Source organism: Ahaetulla prasina, chromosome 1, assembly GCF_028640845.1.
Source record: "Ahaetulla prasina isolate Xishuangbanna chromosome 1, ASM2864084v1, whole genome shotgun sequence".
In the NCBI taxonomy this organism is placed as follows: domain Eukaryota; kingdom Metazoa; phylum Chordata; class Lepidosauria; order Squamata; family Colubridae; genus Ahaetulla; species Ahaetulla prasina.
The window spans coordinates 359,972,493-359,993,931 of NC_080539.1; the positions used below are offsets into that span (position 1 = coordinate 359,972,493).

General features: G+C 42.5%; 1 protein-coding gene across 3 annotated transcripts in view; it reads left to right on the forward strand.

The window, feature by feature from the left end:
* Positions 1-21,439, forward strand: part of SSBP4 (single stranded DNA binding protein 4) — a 67,286-nt gene that overhangs the window by 27,608 nt on the left and 18,239 nt on the right. For all 3 annotated transcript variants that reach the window (XR_009152732.1, XM_058163276.1, XM_058163274.1), the window contains exons 4-7: positions 8,880-8,964; positions 15,574-15,663; positions 16,915-16,998; positions 19,595-19,654. Coding sequence is in view for 2 of the 3 variants with exons in the window: in XM_058163276.1 (XP_058019259.1) it covers positions 8,880-8,964; positions 15,574-15,663; positions 16,915-16,998; positions 19,595-19,654 (319 nt within the window). In the remaining variant the exon portion in view is untranslated. The remainder of the gene's footprint in view (positions 1-8,879; positions 8,965-15,573; positions 15,664-16,914; positions 16,999-19,594; positions 19,655-21,439) is intronic.

Sequence of the window (21,439 nt, forward strand, 5' to 3'; positions counted from 1 at the left end):
CTCAATAATCTATACACAAAGACACATGCATGTATACGTATAGGTATGTATGTCTGTGTATGTAATATACAGTGGCTAACAAAATATAGTTTTATCAAATGCTAAGTCTTGATTGGCAATTCCTCAATTATTGATTCTCCGTCCAAGAATATCTACAGTATTCTCTCTCTCTCTCTCTCTCTCTCTCTCTCTCCCCCTCCCTCCCTCACCCCCCCTTTCTCTTTCTCTCCCCCCACCCCCAATTGATTCCAGTTAGGATCAAAAGGGAACCCAACTACAGAAGTGAAATTCAGGTAGTCCTCTTCTAGTGAGTGCCTTGTTTAGTGACTAATTGCAATGATGGTTAAAAGATCTTTGCAGGTCTGTAAAGCAAAGGAAAATTGAAGTAAGATCGTAAGCAAAGTCATGGTTTCATTTAGCAATCATTTTGCTTAACAGCTGAGGTGCTGGTTCCAGTTGTGGTCGCTAAACAAGAATTACTTTTATTTTCTCATACCATTTAGGAAGGATGAGATCCCATCTATCTATTACTCTCGATAGATGAGATCTGTCAAAAGTGAAATGCTTCTTCTGGTAGTGTATTCAGAGCACTTAATGCTGCTCTGTACAGCAAAGTGGCATCATATATATATATTGGCAACAACTTACTCAAATTGAAACTGCCTCTCCCGTGTGATCCTCCAGAGAGAACCTGTTGCAGGAATGCTTTCCTTAGAAAGTACGGGCCTTATTGACTGTGTGACAGGCCTTCTCAGTGGTGGCTCCCATATTAGAAATACTTTCTCTCAAAGGTACAGATGTTTCTGAACTTCCTGGCATTTTGTAAACAAGTCAAAGTAATTTAGTTTCAGTACATGTTCAGCGATTAGATTAGATTAGATTAAAGAATTGCAGATGTTTTTGGATTATATTCTTTAAATTGTTTATATTAAATTTGCATTTTTGTTTTGTCTTATGGTATCCTGCCCAGAGAATAAGGACTGCCCCAAGTGCTAAATATTGTAAAAGGAATCACAATATTTTTTTTCCCCAAAAGCACACGGGGAATAAAAGCAGGCACAGAAATCCCTTTTTCCTGCTTGCAATTTGATCAGTCTTCATTGGCAGCATTAGCCTTCTGGGTGATAAATCCAAAATCCCTCTCCTCCCACTGCCCTAGGTCATTTTAAGTGAGGGCTGAGCTTTTGAGATATCCTATCATTTAGGTTAGTGTGATCCTTGTTACTGCCATAAGAAACGGAAAGTAAGAGGCCTCTTCCTTCTAGCAATCTCATTTGGTATATGAAATTACAAGTTACTGCATACACTACTTTGTCATTTTGGTCATGAACAAATTTATTCCGAGGCAGGTACGTATTTGTTTCAGCAGAATCCCAGCAAAACGGCTGATCGTCTCTAGGAAATGAGCCCTGCAAAATTCAGTGAAGGCCAGCTCAGAGTAACATGCAAAAGACTGCAATAATCTTGGGCTCGTATACCAGGAAGTAAGCCTGGGTGAATTTAATGGGGCTTCCCAGGCATGTATGTGCCAATCCCCTCCCCTAACTTATTTGGATGATAGACTTATTTTTCAAGATTGGAAATGGGACTGATTTTGTTTGCAGCTGAGAAGCAGAATAGAATTTTTTTATTGGCCAAGTATGATTGGACATACAAGGAATTTGTCTTGGTGCATATGCTGTGAGTGTACATAAAAGAAAAGATACCTTCATCAAGTACAACACTTACAGCACTTAATGATAGTCATAGGGTACAAATTTAACATTTAATGATACAACACTTATCATAATGATAGTCATAGGCTACAAATAAGCAATCAGGAAACAATCAGTATCAATATAAATCGTAAGGATACAAGCAACAAAGTTACAGTCATACAGTCATAAGTGGGAGGAGATGGGTGATGGGAACGATGAGAAGATTAATAGTAGTGCAGATTTAGTCAATAGTTTGACAATGTTGAGAAAATTATTTGTTTAGCAGAGTGATGGTGTTTGGGAAGAAACTGTTCTTGTGTCTAGTTGTTCTGGTGTGCAGTGCTCTTTAGTGTAGTTTTGAGGGTAGGAGTTGAAACAGTTTATGTCCAGGATGCGAGGGGTCTGTAAATATTTTCACAGCCCTCTTTTTGACTCCTGCAGTATACAGGTCCTCAATGGAAGGCAGGTTGGTAGCAATTGTTTTTTCTGCAGTTCTAATTATCCTCTGAAGTCTGTGTCTGTCTTGTTGGGTTGCAGAACCAAACCAGATAGTTATAGAGGTGCAGATGACAGACTCAATAATTCCTCTGTAGAACTGGATCAGCAGCTTAATATCTATGGAGATTCTCAGTCATCCAGGTCATGCTTGTTCCAAAGGTGTTTTTTCAAGAGGCAACTGAACGTTCTTGTTTTTTCTTTGAAGAGCTTTCACTTCTCATCCAAGAACCTCCTTCAGCTCTGACTGGATGGTGGGAAATGGAAGGATTTATACACCTTGGAGACAGCTGGTCATTTGCATTCTTTTTTCACCAGCTGTCTGCAATGAGTATATATCCTTCCATTTCCCGCCATCCAGGCAGAGCTGAAGAAGCTTCTTGAATGAGAAGCGAAACGTCTTCAAAGAAAAAACAAGAAAGTCCAGTTGCCTCTTGAAAAAAGCACCTTTGGGACAGGATGTTAATAGTTGTCTAGCACATCATTTTGATCTTGGACATCAGTCCCTGTTTGCCTTTTTTTTTCAGAAATAGTTCAGAATAGTTCAGTGTCTACCTTTAGGAGAGCTGCGCAGCATATAAATTTAATAAATAAATTAAAATTAAGTCTCATTCTGGAGCCCCCCCCCCAAAATTACCTGTCCATGGTGACAGAATGGCTTGCTCATTCAACATCTTAAAGCTAAGTGCAGGTTAGCGAAACACATTTTGTGTAACATGCAATCCCCAAACAGGAAAACAAAATGATGGTTCAACGTGACAGCATGGATCATAGCACATAACTACGACAGTTGCTGGGCTTTGCCACAACATGGTGCAATTACAATTGGCCCAGCCCCATTTTACTGTCATTTGGTGTAGTTTATGAACCAGTAAGAGCAAGTCTTCCTGGGCCTTCTAAATTTACAGCAAGAATCATGGCCAAAGTGAAGTTTGCGTGTATAAATCTACAGATACATATGCTTGATGGCGAGATAGAAATTCCAGGTCCATGGCTAATTTTCCTTGTCCCTCTAAACATTCTTGGCAACTGTGCATTCTTGGCAGACACTGTGGGGATAGTTATGCTCCTCTCCCCCCACCTCCGCCAAGACTTTGCAGAAAGACCACAAGGGGAGAGGCCCCACGCAGCAACGGAGATCACGTGACTCCCCTCCCATGGGGCCAGGGGACTGCTTCCCAGAAATCCAACAAGCAGCCTGATTTATTGGAAACTGAAACAAGCAAGGAGAGGATCCAGGCTGCTGGGCTTAACCCTTCAGAAGCTAGAGGGAGAAGGTCAAAGGCATGTTAAGCGGGCATTTGACCACTGGGTGGCTTGGGCATCTGCACAGCTACAAAAAAGATAGATCCTCAACCAAAGACAGAGCCTTGCTTTGTTAGCGTTTGGGTGGGAGCCTGTGGTGCCCTCATCCATAACTCATGACCCTGGCCAGGAAGTTTGCTATCTAATCAGTCCAATAGTTTGGTTGATTGTCATGTCCTTTGTAAACCTTTCTGACCTGTTGGATGGCAAGATGAAGTTGGGAGAAACAGAGGAGAGTATGTCTCATCAAAGGGAGGGATGAAATTTCATTTCATTCTGAAATTACATTTCATTCTCTTTAACAGTAGCTGACTGCCCAGCTTCTGCATCTGGTAGCTAAGGGGCAGCTGCCATTGTCTTCTGGCAGTTTCTGCACAGAGGTTCTTTTCCTGGCATTCTGATTATAAGATGGAGAATGGTTGTTTTTTCTGACCCAAACATTAACATAACATAACATAACATCAGAGTTGGAAGGGACCTTGGAGGCCTTCTAGTCCAACCCCCTGCCCAGGCAGGAAACCCTATACCATCTCAGTCAGATGGTTATCCAACATTTTCTTAAAAATTTCCAGTGTTGGAGCATTCACAACCTCTGAAGGCAAGTCGTTCCACTTATTAATTGTTCTAACTGTCAGGAAATTTCTCCTTAGTTCTAAGTTGCTTCTTTCTTTGACCAGTTTCCACCCATTGCTTCTTGTTCTACCCTCAGGTGCTTTGGTGAACAGCCTGACTCTCTTCTTTGTGGCAGCCCCTGAGATATTGGAACACAGCTATCATGTCTCCCTAGTCCTTCTTTTGTTAAACTAGACATACCCAGTTCCTGCAACCGTTCTTCATATGTTTTATCCTCCAGTCCCTAATCATCTTTGTTGCTCTTCTCTGCACTCTTTCTAGAGTCTCAACATCTTTTTACATCGTGGCACCAAAACTGGATGCAATATTCCAAGTGTGGCCTTACCAAGGCATTATAAAGTGGTACTAACACTTCACGTGATCTTGATTCTATCCTCTGTTTATGCAGCCCAGAACTGTGTTGGCTTTTTAACAGCTGCTGCACACTGCTGGCTCATATCTAAATGGTTATCCACTAGGACTCCAAGATCCCTCTCACAGGTACTACTATTGAGCAAGGTACCACATATACGGTACTGGTGCATTTTGTTTTTTGGCCTAAATGTAGAACCTTACTTTTTCACTGTTGAATTTCATTTTGTTAGATAGCGCCCAATGTTCAAGTCTGTCAAGATCTTTCTGTAACTTGAGCCTATCTTCTGGAGTGTTGGCTATTCCTGCCAGCTTGGTGTCATCTGCAAATTTGATGAGTTCCCATCTATCCCTCGTCCAAGTCATTGATGAAGATGTTGAAGAGTACTGGGCCTAAAACAGAGCCTTGGGGTACTCCACTGCATACTTCCCTCCATGTGGATGTAGTTCCGTTGAGGGCTACATATTGAGTGCAGCCAGTTACGAATCCATCTGGTGGTGGTGCTGTCTAACCCACATTCTTCTACTTTATCAAGTAGTAGGTTATGCTCTACTTTATCAAATGCCTTATTGAAGTCCAAGTAAATTGTATTGACAGCGTTCCTCTGGTCTACTAATTTTGTCATTTTGTCAAAGAATGCGATAAGATTAGTCTGGCATGATCTGTTTTTGACAAACCCATGTTGGCTTTTGGTTATTACTTTGTTTTCTTCTAGGTGTTCGTGATTCGTTGCTTGATTATCTTTTCCAGAATCTTCCCGGTATTGAGGTCAGACTGATAGGTCTGTAGTTTCCTGGATCTGTTTTTTTCCTTTTTGAAGATGGGAACTACATCAGCTCTTTTCCAGTCCTCTGGCAGCTCCTGTGCTCCAGGATCTTTGAAAGATATAGTTCAGTGGTTCTGAGATCACGCCTGCCAGTTCCTTCAGAACCTTGGGGTGTAATCCATCCGTCCTGGTGATTTGAACTCGCCTAGGTAGACAGGTGTTCACTTACCATTTTCTTCCCTATTTTAACTTGTGTTTCTAATCTGTTTTTGTAGTGCTGTTTTTGATAGGTTGGATTGTTTTTCCTTTTGTGTAAAGACAGATGCAAAATATGAGTTAAGTAGATCTGCTTTCTCCTGTTGCTTGTCATCTTCTTGCCACTTTCTCCCAGCAATGGGCCAATTGTTTCCTTGACTTTTTCTTGTTTTTAACATGTTGGAAGAAGCTTTTTTGTTATTTTTACTTTTGTCGCTAGCCTTTGTTCATTGTGAGCCTTAGCTTTCCTCACTTCATCTTTACAGGCTCGGCTATTTGCTGATATTCTGCCTTAGTTATTTGCCCTCTTTCCACTTTTTATATTTGTCCTTTTTGTCTTTCAATTTGTCAGATAGTTCTTTATGCATCCATGCTGGTTTCTTTTGAGATCTACTATTTTTCTTCTTCATTGGTATTGTGTTAGACTGTGCTTTTATAATCTCACTTTTCAAAATTTCCCAAGCTTCTTGAGTTGTTTTCCCCCTGAGGATTCTCATCCATTGAATCCTTCTCAAGCTCTCTCTAAGTTTATTGAAATTAGCTCTTAAAGTCCAAGACTCTAGTTTGACTTTGTTCTACTACTTGTATTTGCTTAATGTTGAATTCCAATATTGCGTGGTCACTTGCCCCAAGGTTCCTGTAGCTTCAACACCTTCTATCATTTCATCTCTGTTAGTGAGAATTAAGTCCAATATGGCTGATCCCTTGTCGCCTTCTCTATTTTTGGGAAACAAAGTTGTCTGCTAGGTTTGTTAGGAACCTGTTGGATCTTCCACTTGGTGCAGAGTTTGTTTCCCAGTTGATGTCAGGGTAGTTAAAATCCCCCATTACTACTGTGATGTGCTTCCTACATACCTTAGTTAGCTGACTAGCAAAAAGTTCATCTACTTCCTCTGTTTGGTTGGGTGGCCTATAGTATAGACCTATGGCAATATCGTTTTTCACCCCTTTTATATTGACCCAAATACATTCAAGATGATTTTCATCATTGTTGTGCTCTATTTCTGTAGAGATGTAGTTATTTCTTATATATAGTGCAACTCCACCTCCTCTTTTATTTGGTCTATTTCTTTTAAATAATTTATATCCCTCTAGCTGTATGTTCCATTTGTCAGTTTCATCCCACCAAGTTTCCGTAATGGCAACAATATCATATCTCCCCTCATTTACTTGTATTTCTAATTCACCCTGTTTATTCCTCATACTCTGTGCATTGGTGTATAGACATTTGAGTCCATTTGGATTGATCTTGTGTTTACTATCTACATAACCTGTGTTGGCTGCCCCTACTTTCTTGCCACTTGCCCCTACTTTCTTGCCACTTTTACAGCCAAACAATGTTGTTTTACAGCCAAACAATGGCTGTATATCCTTTTTGGGTAGCACAAGACAGTCCTTTGCTCTGAAAAAAATTACCGTAATTCAGCTTTCACTTTATTTAAAATTAAATGTAAGTAATAATACTTTCCAGCCATTTATTTAACCATTCTGTCCTCCTGTTGCATTAAAAATTACAGTTTGATAATCATTCTGGAGGTGCTGAGGATCACAACTCCCTTCCTTCCTTCCTTCCTTCCTTCCCTCTCTCCCTCCCTCCCTCCCTCCCTCTCTTTATTTCTTCTTCGATGTATTAATGATATTTAGAGACCCTCATCTCCCTCATAGAGTTCTTTCAGTGACATCATAGCTCCAGTGACTCACTTCTTACTTAAATTCTGCTACAGAATCACCCAGCTGTGGGATTTTTGACCTCAAAACTATTGTCCATCCTGGGTGCAAGCACCAGTTCATGGGTGGACTATCAGAAAGCACTATGTTTGCTGGAACAGGGGTTGTCAAAAAAGTCAAGATGGTGGCTCTGCCCTCATAAATGAGACCCTGTTCCTTTTTTATGTACATCATAGTTGCCATCTTGACTTTTTTTACCTTGCCCCTGACTTTTAATCAACCACAATTCTCAGTCTAGTTGGCTACATTCTAAAAAAAACAAATAAATCTTAAGATCAGTTAAAGCATTTAGCATTCAGGTCCCATATTGAGCTGGGTTAGGTTTAACGTTTGAGGTAACAGACCATGAGGTGTGTCATTCCATTTGCTTAGGTTGGTTTAGTATTTGTCTGAATCCAAAAAACAGGAATATAGGATTCAGAAAAATACTGAACCAACAAGCAAATGAAATGACTTGTATGTATGTAGCGCAGGGGTGAAATGTAAAATTTGTTACTACCGGTTTTGTGGGCGTGGCTTTGGGGGGGGTAATGTGACTGGGTGGGCATGGCCAACTTCTTTTTTTAAACTTTTAAAAGCATTTTTTCTACAACCTCTTCAGCCGAAGAGGTTGTAGAAAAAATGCTTTTAAAGGGTTCTGACAATCCCAGCTGAGTTGCCTGATTGCCAGAACCCTTTAAAAGCATTTTTTTCTGATGAAAAAAAGCATTTTTTTCCTGACAATCCCAGCTGAGCCACGCGATCATCAGAGGCTTTTTTTCCCCCTTTAAAAGCATTTTTTTGGCTGAAGAAAAAATGCTTTTAAAAGAAAAAAAAACCTCTAATGATCACGCGGCTCAACTGGGCATGGGGGCGGATTTTTGCTACTGGTTCTCCGAACCACCTGCTGCCATCGCTACCGAATTGGGCAATCCGGTCCGAACCGGGAGCATTTCACCCCTGATGTAGCGGTATGTTGTATTGCCCATTGTGGGACCAGAGCTGTTACTCTGGGATAGCCAAAATTAGGAGACTGATAGCACTCTTTTAGAGGAACAGCTTTTTTTTAAACAAATACATTGGTCTGAAAAGGTGGTACCGACTCCTTCAGGTTTTAGGAAGTTGTGTAAACTTTTAATTTGCAAAAAAATGAGCCTGGAGAAAGATAATCTCTGTTGGGTTACATTGCCTGTAATTACAGACATTTGCTTCTGTGCCTTGGTTAGCTGATAGTCTTGGTTGAGTTCCAGTACTTTATGTGGAGTCTCCACATCAAGGCCTTGGCATTTCAGTTAAAGCTGCTGGGAGAAGCTACTGTTCCTGGAAGCTAAATCGACATTTTTGGTCAGAGTTGGGCAAATCAATGATCTAATCTTTGAAAGCAAATAATCTACATGCCAACAGTCCAGATTTCTTCTAGGATTTCCCAGTTAAGTTATGGATGTCTAGTACATGCTTTTCTAGAACTTCTAATTTCAACAGCTCTGCTGTAACCAGGGAACCTGAAAGATCTAATATGGCAACATCTGGAGGACCACAAGTAACGCTAAATAAATTTGGATGCAAAGAAATCATGGGGAGCTTTAAGTTCCTTTTATCCTGGCATCTTCTTCCTAAAGATCCCAAATCCATATTAACGATGCCTCTCTTTCTCCTTGCTATCCCATAGTGTGTTTTGGGACCTGTACTGTGCAGCACCTGATCGGCGAGAGACCTGCGAACATTCAAGTGAGGCCAAAGCTTTCCACGATTATGTGAGTACAGTGTGTGAGGCTGATGCTGATCGTGTGTATGGTCGGTTGTTCAGATGCTGTGTGATTTGTACGTTGGAGGTCCTCCTGGATAAGACCAAAGTGAATGTAGTGAAAGAGAGGTGAAAGCAATTTGAAGAGAGGTGAAAGCAATTCACTTGAGATATTCAAGGTGACCGGCTGAAACAACTCATAAAGGAATTCTATTTCAGCCATATTTTGAACGCAAGGGGGTTTGCTCCAATCTGATTTTCGTGATTGCAGACATCCTGTCAATCCCAACGTGGATGATGTAGGAGAAGTATCAGGAGAGACATGATAGCAGTGTTCCAATATTTGAGGGGGGAGATGTGTGTCCACCTATTTTCCAAAGCACCTGAAAGCCATTCAAGGAACAATGGATGGAAACTGAATAAGGAGAGATTCGACCTGGAAATAAGGAGAAATTTTCTGACAGTGAGAGCAATCAATCAATGGAACAGCTTGCCTTCGGAAGTTGTGGAGCTTCATCACTGGAAGCTTTCAAGAAGAGACTGGGCTGCCAGAAATGGTGTAGGGTCTCCTGCTGGGGCAGAGGGTTGGACTAGATGACCTACAAAGTCCCTTCCAACTCTGTTAATCTGTTAAAACAGTACCATCAAACACCAGTCAATCCTCTATGACCACTAAACATTTCAAGATGATTTGCATGCATATTCTTTTGTTCTGCAGCCCAATAACTATTCACCTGGAGTAAATAATAGTGAGTTACACCTGAGGGTAGAAATTCCCATCATGATGGTGACTAATTAGGATAGGGCAATGAATGAGAGCTACCCAAATGCTTCTCTACTATTTAAACAAAACCTGCCCTGGTACTAGAAGAAGTAGCATTCCAGTACTTTTTCTCATAGCAGCTGATAAGATGCCAGTATTTCATAAGCAATATAAATGAAAACCTCCAGATGCTTTTATATAATTGCTAGCAACTTGTATTTAGAGAACTAGAGTGCCTCTAAGCATACAGAATCCATAATTGTGTAAATAGCAGCCAATAGATCACTGTTTCCCTCATATGGAGGTATCACATAGGTAGAAGATGCATGGCACCTGTTCTCAAATCTCCCTATTAATCTTTTCTAGAGAGTCCTGGATTAATCACCCCATGGTTTTTCAGCCACTTGTAGCAGGTCTTAGCAAAAGCAATTTTTGAAAGTCTTTAAGTCAGGGTTTCCCAACCTTGGCACCTCTAAGACTCATGGACTTCAGTTCCCAGAATTCCCAACTCAGATAATATTGCCTGGGAAATTCTGAGAGTTGAAATCCATGTATCTTAAAGTTGCCAAAATTGAGAAATCCTGTTTTAAGTTGAAGTCATTCTACTTTGGCAGGTTGATTAGCAGTTATTCAATGTAGTCAATATTAGAATTAATACAAAATTCATATTCGGAGGTAGTCGACTATGTGAGTGTGCACGTGGTGTGTGCATGCATGCGCGGACATGCCCTCGAGTCAATCTTTACTTCTGCAACTTCCTGACAAATCTTCTCAGTTTTGTTGGCAAGATTTCAAAAATGATTTGGCATTGCCTTCTTCCTAGGACTGAGAAAGTCTACATCTAAATATCAGTTATTAAGAAATAACTAATAGTGGTAGGTTATCTCATTGTGCCCTGTTCATGGGCCAGCTGGTATATGAATGGCTGTTATTCATTATATCAAATTGAACCTCCATGTTCCTAAATAGTATATAGTTAGATATGACATGTCTGTGAGGTTTTTGAATGTATCTGCCTCCTTTTTGGAAAGCTTTTAAACCATGAGTGTTTGGCTTGTCTGAGCCACACTGAGTGAAAAGGAGTTGTTTTGAGTCGCATATAAAATATATAATATAGTTAATGTACACAAATAACAAACTTCCTTCAGTTTCTTTTTTTTAAAATAATTTTTATTAAGTTTTTAATTAAAACTTAATTTAATTAAAAAAAACAAAATGACAAAAACAACAACAACAACAAAACCAAAACCAAAAACACATTGAAAAATACATCACAAACATATTGTTACATATTTTACGGCTCGTTGTATCGGCGATAGCATATATATATATATTTAATCAGACCTATACATACTTATCCAATAATTTACCTTTCCTAATTCCAGCTCAGTCAGATTAACAATCTGTTAATCCTTCAGTTTCTTGTGGGGCTGCATTACTAGCTGTCCAGGGCTGCATGTGGCCCATTGGTTGGACGCACGTGTTTTAAATTGTAGTCTAAAAAATACTTTGATTTTTATAGATAAGATTTAAATTAAGGGAAGGACTGACTCCTCTAGTGCCAGTATGATAGTCGTTTCCTCTCTATCGAGAGTGAAATGCAGTTATTTCATTGTCGATGTTCAGCTCCTCTACAATAGTCTGTATCTGAGGAAGAAAAAAGAACCGAAGAGCCTCTAATTAGAAGCTAAGCTAAGCAGGCATTATTAAATATATTATTAAACACAGGTTTAGCCCCCAAGACTTAGAAAATAAACAGACACCAGTAAAACCAACGAATTGAACAAGATTCGATTATTTATTTATTTTAATCCATAATTGGATTCATTAAGGTATAACATTTTGATTCAGTTAAGAGGAAATGAGAAACGAAAATGCTTTTTTTAAAATAAAAATGCACCAAAATATGCTTGCATTCAAATTTGGTCTAATTGTCTATAAAACTGAGGGGGGGGAGAAAGAGAGAGAGAAAGGAAGTGGGGGAGAGAGAGAGAGAGAGAGAGGGAGGGAGGGAGGGAGGAAGGGTAAAAGAAAAATTACATTTTAATTTTCTAGACTCAAACCCTTCTTCTGTTATTCCTTCTTCTCTCTCTCTCTGTGCCCCCCTCCCATTGCTCCCCTGGAGAATATGCTTTGGATCCTTTGTGAGCGAGAAATTGCCTAAGAGGAGTCATGCGGCGTTTGCTTCTGCTGTTTTCCTTGCTAGGTGGCCACGCGGTGCTGTACCACACATCCAGCTCTCCTCCCTGCCTGTTTCCATGGGAACCGCATTCTTTTTGGACCACCTTTCTTCTGACACATGCTGAGGCCAGCAGCCCTTGGCCTTGCCCACCTCTCCCTGTGCCCACAGGCCAGCAGGGGTTAACTGTCCTAGATGTTGCCCACAAACTGGCTGTGTGCCACTTATATCAATATTTCAGGGAGTGCTGCAGGAGCTCTCTGCATAGCAAATGATTAATGTTCAGTGATGGAAATCCCCCTCACCCCATCCTCAACAACCTGCATGGCTGTAGAGTACAATGGGTGGTTGAGTTCCTCAGGTCATCCGCCCAGCCTGGCCATATACAGGTAGTCCTCGACTTAACAATAATTCGTTTAGTGACTGTTCAAACTTACAGTGGCATTGAAAAAAGTAGCTTATGACCATTTTCCACACTTAACGACCATTGCACCATCCCATGGTCACGTGATCAAAATTCAAATGCTTGGTGTCTGACTCATATTTATGACGGTTGCAGTCTCCGGGGGGGGGTCATGTGATCACCATTTGCAACTTACTGACAAGCAAAGTCAACGGGGAAGCCAGATTCACTTAACAACTCTGTTACTAACTTAACAACTGCAGTGATTCGCTTAACAATTGTGGCAAGAAAGGTTGTAAAATGGAGCAAAACTCACTTAACAAGTATCTCAGCATCAGAAATTTGGGGCTCAATTGTGGTGATAGGTCAAGGACTACCAATATTAATCTGGGGGAAAGATAGCAGTATACATTAAGTATGATATAAAGTAGGGGTCACCAACCTTTCAGACCTCAGAGACCCCTAAATTCATAATTTTAAATCCCGCGAACCACTAATATGATCTGCCTAATGACCAGCAGGGTGGACGTGGCTAGGTGGTCATGTGACTGGGTGGGTGTGGCCAACTCCTCGCCTGTCTGCCTGGACTCTTTAGGGCCCCAGCAGGAAGCAGTTGCTGGAGCTAAGCAGCCACCACGAGAAAGAGTTGGCAAAACAGTTCAGTTCAAATTGGATCTGACCGAAAAGGAGGCTCAGCAGGAGCACCTCACTGAGGACTAGGAACATAGGCTTTCCAAGCAAAGGGAAGACCTGCGGGAATGCAAGGCCTGGAGGCTCAGCAGGCTGAGATGGTCAGCCAGTTCCAGGCCATGATACAGTCCCACTGGAACAAGGCCCTTTGGCTCTTCTCCACTAGTGGCACTTTCCTCCAGCCTTCGCCCAAAGCCCCGCACCAGGAGGCCAAAGCAGACCCCAAGTCAGAATTTCTGCCCCCCTGTGATCCACAGAAGAAGACCCCAAAGTGGGAGACTCTTTGCAGCAACACAAACGTTCATTGCACGTATCCATCCCAGGGGCCGTGGTTTGAGGACCCCTGATTTAGTGCAATATTAAAAATGCAAATAATTTTTCTGTGGACCACCAAAATTTTCTCCCGGACCACCAGCGGTCCCCGGACCACCAGTTGGTGACTGCTGATATAAAGGATATGATGCTGGATGAAAAATAGGAAAAGCCAGAGGCTTTGAATAGGCACACACATCTACATTGGTTTTTGGGGATAACAAGGAAGGCAGATCCATAGATGCCTTGCCTTCAACTCCTGGACAAAATGAATGATTGTTCTTGCTGATAGCCAAGCCAAATCCGATCTCCTTCCTACACAATCAATATGATGTTCAAGTGTTTCCAAAAATTCCTTGGAATCTAAAATAATCCTCGGTTTTTATATTCATAGAGATTGATTCTGAAAGGACCACGAAAGCCTTTTTATGTAATCTTAGAAGATTTGGAGCAAGACTTACAATATTCTGGCCATAAACACATTCAAGCACTTAAGAGTGCCACCTAAATATCAGAAAACATCCTCCATTTCTGAATTAGTAGATGTTGACTAATTATTGTGATTAATACCTCGCTGTGGCATAACATGATTTATGAACTGAAATCATTTGATATATTCAACAAGTGCGATTAAACAAATCATGGCTTCATGTAAAACCATTTAGGGCCAGCAAAGCAAGCTCATCGTGTATGTGTAGCCAAATAGCCTATATGACCATCTGCCTCTGAATAAAGCCTTAGTTGAGCTGAACTAAAATCTTGATGAGAGAGACTGAGAGAGAGAGAGAGAGATTTATGTTGTATTTTTTCTGCTGGACTTCCAGATTGATTATTTATCTGATTACTGCCAGCATGAATGTCTCTGGAAGAGAGAGGTCAAAAAAGTAAAGGTGGCACCCACAACCATGCAGTCAAAGCCCCGTTCTTTATACATCCAGGTAAAAAACTGGCGGGGTTTTATTTGCACAGTTGTGGCCGCCATCTTGACTTTTTGACACCTTTTCCAGAGGACCTGCTGATTGACAGCTTATCCTTTCAGAAATGGATCTGGGAGCTTTTTCTTGATGGGGATAAAATTTGTTCTCTTGTGTCTGCTTCAGTTTTAATTTATGGCCTGAATTCCTTGCCTTTGAGCCTCAGTCGATGTTGGGGAAAGTGGGTGTTTTCTGACTGAGTTTATCCCCAGAGCCTGCGATTCGGGGATTTAGTAATATCAGCTTTCAAGGCAGTCATTTTGTGAGGCTGCCTACGAGGTCTTTCCAGGCTCGGAAAGCTGACGGACTCCTGAAATTCTGAGAGGTCATTCTGTCCACAAAGGGGAGATTATAAAAGGATTAAACCTTTGGAAGGGGAAGAACTCTTTTAAGTCAATGACGCGGTGCTCCACGTATGAAATTCCTCCAGGGAGAATTGCTCTCTGTTTGCCTGCCTTCTTCAATTTGGCTTATTTGGGGCTTTTCCAACTAACAAGCCCATGTTGGCTGGCATCGGGTGGAGGAGGGAGTTTGTAGTCCCAACGTGTCTGAAGGGCACCAGGTTGCAGACATCAGTTGCCTGTTGCCTAAGTCCATATTCCCTGCCAAAGATTGTGCCTGTCCTTTCCTCTTTTTTTCCCCCTTTCCTCATATAAGGGATAGGTTGTACAGCTGTGGGGCAGGGAAGGTAGCCAAGTGCTATTTTGAACTCTGACTTGGTTTTTCCTTGTTCTCTAAGCCAATCCCAACCTCCCCAGCTTGGAGGAAGCACTAAATTATTTGGAAATGGCAGCGGGGAGCAAAAAAAATCCTGGGGCCGTCTTCTCTGCCTGCCTTTCGAAGCAACGGCAGCAGTGTTGAATATTGTGTTCTAGCTGGCCTCCTGTGGAGGTTGGGGGGGGGGCTGCAGTCCTTCACCACCCCCCTCTAAATTAAAACCACTTGGAGTGGAGACAATGCGTGAGGGGCCAGGCTGGAAAAAAAAAAAAGGCAGAAAATTCCTGCTGTCTTAACAGCTCCCCCTGGAGCCAAGTTGGCTCCCAATGAATGCCTGCCTTGAATCAGAAAATGCAGCTCACTCGTTTGCTCACTCCGCAGCGCACAAATCTCAGCTTTGGCTGCTTTGGCTGCGGCTCAGAAAGTCCTGCAAAGCAACTTCAAGCCCCACTATTTGCAGATCTTTTCTCAGCCGCCCAAGACTCTTGGATGCTTGAGTGGTTGGTTGTGCTGGCCCACAATGCGCTGGGCAGGTAAAACATGGAACTCCGTCAGTCTGACCTCTTCCCCTCTCTTCACAGAGCTCCGCAGCTACAACCAGTCCTGTGATGGCCAACCTGCCGCCCAGTGATGCCATCCCCAGCGGCCCTATGTTGTCGGGCTTTTTTCAGGTGGGAATAGACTGAGGTTGGGAATGGGGCGCTGCTGAACTCTTAAGCGTCCTGCAGAATTTGCCTTCATCTTGGTAGAGCCTCCATGTTCGAGGGCAGTCTACCTTGGAAGCTGTCAGAAACTTGGCAGGGAACAACTGCCTTCTGAGTAATCCTTGACTTAACAACCATTCATTTAGTGACCATTCACAGTTACAACGGCACTGAAAAAAGTGACTTGCAACCAGTCCTTGCACTTACGACTGTCACAGCATACACACCCCGGTCATGTGATCAGAATTTGGACACTTGACAACTGGCATGTATTTACAAGATTTGAAGAGTCCCAGGGTTATGTGGTCACCATTTGCTTCTGACAAAGAACTTAGTGGGGAAAGGTGAATGCATTTTACAATAGATGTGCTTAATGATTCACTTAATAACAGCAGTAATTCATTTAACAACTATTGCAACACAAGGCCATAAAATCAGGCATGCATCGCTTAACAACTGCCTTGCTTGGTATTAGAACAGGCCTGTCAAATTGACGGCCTGCAGGCCGGATGCGTCACGCACAGGCCACGCCCACCCCAACTCCGCAAAGGCAAAAAATATGTCACAATGCATCACAATATGTCACGTGACATGATCGAGTTTGACATCCGTGCATTAGAAATTCTGGTCCCAATTGTGGTCGTAAGTCAAGGACTACCTATGCTAAAAATGACATACTGCATGAGATGAACTCTATATAATTAGGGCCTACTTGTTCCTCTAAATAGAGGCTGGTATAAGTACCAATGGAAGAGAATATTTGTAGCTCAAGTTTGAACTGTGGTGACCCTGCAGTTATAAGACTGGGAGTTCTGGTAGTTCTCAGTTGAGAGACAGAAAAGGAAGGCCTGTGTTTCAACATACAGTTCCTCTTGCATCTTGTAACAGAAGCTCGTTTGCTAATGGATCCCCATATCATTAGGGCTGTGTTTCTCAACTTTGGTGATTTTAAGATACGTGGACTTCAATTCCCAGAGTTCCCTAGCCAGCCATGCTAGGGAATTCTGGGAGTTGGAGTCCACGCATTTTTAAGAAGCCGAGGTTGAGAAAAACTGCATTAGGGAATAATCCCTAATACTTTTTCCTTTCTTGTGGCCCCAGGCTTCAGCATGCATCCTTGTTGCTTGAATTTATGCAAAATTACTGTGGAACAAAAGAAGTCTTGAACAATAAGCCGCAGCCATCTCCCCATAATTGCATTTCTGCTTCTTCCCTAAGGGACCACCTGGCTCCCAGCCATCCCTACATGCTCAAGCTCCCATGCACAATCCCAATGCGGCAATGATGGGACCCCATAATCAGGTAAGACCAGAGAAAAAGGCAGCCTTTTGTAATTGGCATTGACCCAGCTGTGCTCTGCTATCTGACCTCATTCTTTCCCCAAATCTTGAGCCATTTGTATCTTTTGTTTTACACGTTTTGGTACCAACACAACAAGTATTTTAGAAGGTCTACCACAAACTATTGTAATCCATTACTCCATACCAAGAAACTAAACTGCGGTCTATTCACAAGGAAGTCCTACTGAATTGTTGGGGATTTCCTTCAAGAAAATACATTGATGTTTTACATTAGCATGCTCTGTGAATCCAGGCATTGTATGTTATATGGTTTAACTGTTTGTAGCAATTCATCCAGTAGTTTAGTCTTATGTGCAGATCCAGCCACAGAGCTGTTGCCTGGATTTCAATTATCTATGAATAGAGAATTGTACCTTTTAGAACTATACGAGAATCATCTGGCATTGGAATATCGTTTCCAGGTTCCTTTCCCCCTGGGTAATCCATTCCATCTCCATCTTCCCCAAGTTCTGAATTATGACAGTACTGAATGAACGATGGTTACAACTAGTTCTTGGAGTTCTGGTTGTCCCAGCATATACCCCGTAGTCATGTGATCATGATCTGGGTGCTCAGCAACCTGTTCACACTGGTCGCCAAGTATCCCGCAATCATGGCATCAACATTTGCAACCATTCCTGCTGGCTTCCCCAGAAAGTCGGTGGGGAAGCTGGCAAGGAATGTCAGAAGTCTCTGGATTGAATCTTCCCCAATTCCTCTCCGCTTATGTTTTACCAGTCACTTGCACACCCCCACATGCCCTTCCCCAACTTGGATAGCACCTTTTCTACAGCCCCTTGCAACCTCATACACTCTCCCTGATCCATGCAAGGCCTCTTCTGCATCCCCTCATACCTTCCCTGTGCACTCTACCTGTGCAGCACCTCTTGCATACCCTTGCCAATTCATGAGGCACTCTCTCCCCAACCTGTGTAGTGCTTTTTGTGCATCTTCCCCACACCCACTGTGCTTCTTGTGCATCCCCTCAGTCCTTTCCATCCACCAGTAGCCATTTACCTAACTGCTGGCCTGGAATTTGCAAGTTCCTGCTGACTTTCCCACTGATTTCGATAGTGGGAAGCCGGCATGAAGCTGCCTTGCCTAACAACCATGGATATTCAGTTTACAACAATAATGGGACTGCAGGGATTGCTAAGCGGCCATCATAAGTTAAGGACTGTAACTTTTGAAATTGTAATAAACTTGCATAATTGCCATGATTCCTTGCTTGAAACCTCATGAGATTTTTGAGAGTGGGGGGGAACAGAGGTTGCCCCAAATATCACAAATTTCATGCAATACAAAATCTTGCAAGATTGGTAAAAAAAATTCCCTATTTTTGGCCATTTGGGATTTGAAGTGATTTGAGCCTTTGAGTTATTGTTGACTCCTGATGACTGCCTGGACTACCTACTGATATTATTTTCTTGGCAAGATGTTGGAATTGATTTGCTATTGCCTTCTTCCTAGGGCTGAACAGAATGACTGGCCCAAGGTCACCCAGGTGGCTTTGTGCCTAAGGTGGAACTGGAACTCCCAGTCTCCCAGTTTTTAGCGCAGTGCCTTAACCCCTAATCAAACTAGCTCTTCTAGAGATGCTCTGTTGTAACTCCTACTTCAACTTCATTTTTACTTAATTTTGGACCCTTCTGATACCATTTGGATGGGGGATTATATTGTACATGTGTGGTGTTTGCAATTGTTGCATTCCCAATTCTGACCGACAAGGTTGTTCTCAAAAGCTGCTCAGAGTCACCTTGTAGAGGAGGTGGGAAGTGATAATTAAAAAATAAATTAAAAAGCTATTGATGACAACAAAGTGGTGCATATAAGGGAAAGGGTGGAATCTGCTGCCCAACAGCAACTGCGTAAGATGAGACAACATCGCTCTCCTAACGACACCAGTGGGATCATCCCAGCTGAAAGAGACAGCTTCAGGGTATCTGAAGTTGTCATGTTGAACTTAGCAAGGCAGGAATTGGGATGGCAGGGAACCAAGCAGAACTATAGAGGGACTTGTAATAGATAAACCAGAGAAAAAGGTGGCTGCCAGTCTTTTGCCAGGTTGCCATTTGTCTCATTTAAATCACTGTGACTGAAATAAATTAGTATAGTCAAGCCAAGTGCTAGATAGTCCATGATTGCACAGAGAGAATTATTGCAGGCATCTGTTCTGGGAAGGCCAGAATTTTTTTCTACCAAAAATCCAGTTGAAATTGAGAGGAACTTAATTATTTACTGAAAATATCCGGAATTGGAGAAAAGCCATAGAGTATAGGCTTTGTATGCAAGATAACCTGCCTTTAACTCTGGCATTCCCAGATTATCTGGGAAAGCATTTGGAAGCCTGCAGACAGGTTACTAGTCCTTCGATTTAGTAATAAGAAGCTTAGGATGTGCTGTATCTCATTAACTTGCTTGGTGCCATTTTACTGATTCTCATAAAGATACCCAATGCATTGTTTGGGGTTGACCTTTCCTAAAGCATAGACATGTTTGAGTCCTCCTGCAATTTACTACATTTTGGAGCTGTTCACCCCTCTTTTATTCGTCTGCAGCCATTCATGCCTTCGCGCTTCCCAGGTGGGCTCCGTCCTTCCGTTCGAATGCCAAGCCAGGTAAGTTCTTCCATGGACTATTTTTGGTAATTCAGCTTTCCCTTTTCACCTACAAATCCAGATCTGGTATCCTGTCATATTCTCTAGCATTTGTATAGTGTTTCCATTACTTATTGATAGCAGTTAGCAAATGGCCAAGTTGATCATTTCCATCAGAAGATTATCTTCATTTTCTCTTTCCTCCAAAAATGATTTACTTTCCAGGACTGCCTAACATCTAGCATTCAGTTACCTCTACTTTCCACCTCATACTTCCACTGACTGCCCATCTGGCCATCTGTGATGATATGGCATAGCAATGCCCCCAAAGCATCTTATGAATGAACCCTATGCTAAGAAGCCTTGATAAATGGAATTTTGTTCTCCGCAAACTCTTTTCTAGATAATCCTACTTATTCAGTGGTAATAACTGATGAAAAATTAGACCACATTTTAAAGATTCAACAGGGGATGTTAAAAAAGTGGGTTTAGACACTAGATAATTCTTCATTTGTTGGATAGACCAGGAACATCAGAAATGGTGCGTTGTCTTATATGGGCAAAATAATATTCTCTCCCATGAGGCTGGTTTCCATGGACTTCAATATTCTGAGGGTAGTGCTAAGAAAGAAAAGGAGGAGCAATGAGGGCCTGCCTTTCTCCATCCGAGGAATATTCTAGGCATCAGGTGGATAAAGTTCTTTGGATTCTTTTGGAGTTTGACAATTCTTTCTGAGGCGATGGAAGCGTGATGCTATATGTTTATCTGGGGGCAAACTTCAACCTGTAGATAGGGTCCTTGGGACTGTAATCCTAAACAGCTGTTGAAAGATACGCAGAAGGTGTTGTGTCCATAAAGTATATTTGCTTTGCTGCGAGAGTTGGTACCACCTGCCTGAAAGAAGATGGTAATGCTCTCCTTCCTTGGGAAGCCTTCACTGGATTTGACACTCCTAGACAATTTGCATTCAATCTCCCAACTTTCCCTTTTTAGGTAAGGTTACTGAGAAGGTGGTTGAATTGCAACTTTGGAGAGTCCTGGAGGAAATGGACTATCTAGATCAGTGATGCTGATTTTGGTGCTGAGTGCCCAAAGTGCGTGCTCAGGCGTGAATGCATGTGCACGTGCCCAAACCCCCAAAATGCAATGCGAGCGGCCCCCGTGCATGCACCCCACCCCTGCGCATGCACCCCACCCCGTGTCCCATTTTGGCTTCCAGGTTGGTGCAGAAGGCTTTCCAGGCCCAAAATAGGGCACAGGGGGCCTCGCACTGTGTCTCCACGCCCTGTTTTGGCTTCCAGGTTGGTACAGGAGGCTTTCCATGCTCAAAACAGGGCGCAGGGGTGAACCCCCAAAATGCATTGCAAGCGCTTCCTCCCTGTGCATGCATCATGCCCCCCCATGCATGCGCGCATGCAACCCACGCATACGCTCCCCCCACGCATCCATAGCAGAGACCCAAAGACCAGCTGGCTGACGGGAGGCGCACACGCATGCACGATGGAGCTGGGCTGGGGCAACAGCTGGCGTGCCCACAGAGAGGGCTCTGTGTGCCACCTGGGGCACGTGTGCCGTAGGTTCACCATCACGGATCTACATCCTTACCATTCTTGTTTGAAACTATGACATAATACTAAGGCAGCATTAGTTGTGGCTGTTGATGACTTCTAGCAGAGCTTGGAGTGGGAAATTTGATCCTCCTGGTTCTCGTTGACCTCTCAGCAGCTTTTGATATCTGTCCTTCTGTTTTGCCTAGGAGTATAGGAGTGGGAGTGTGCCCGTTGCATGGTTCTCTTTTCTTTGTC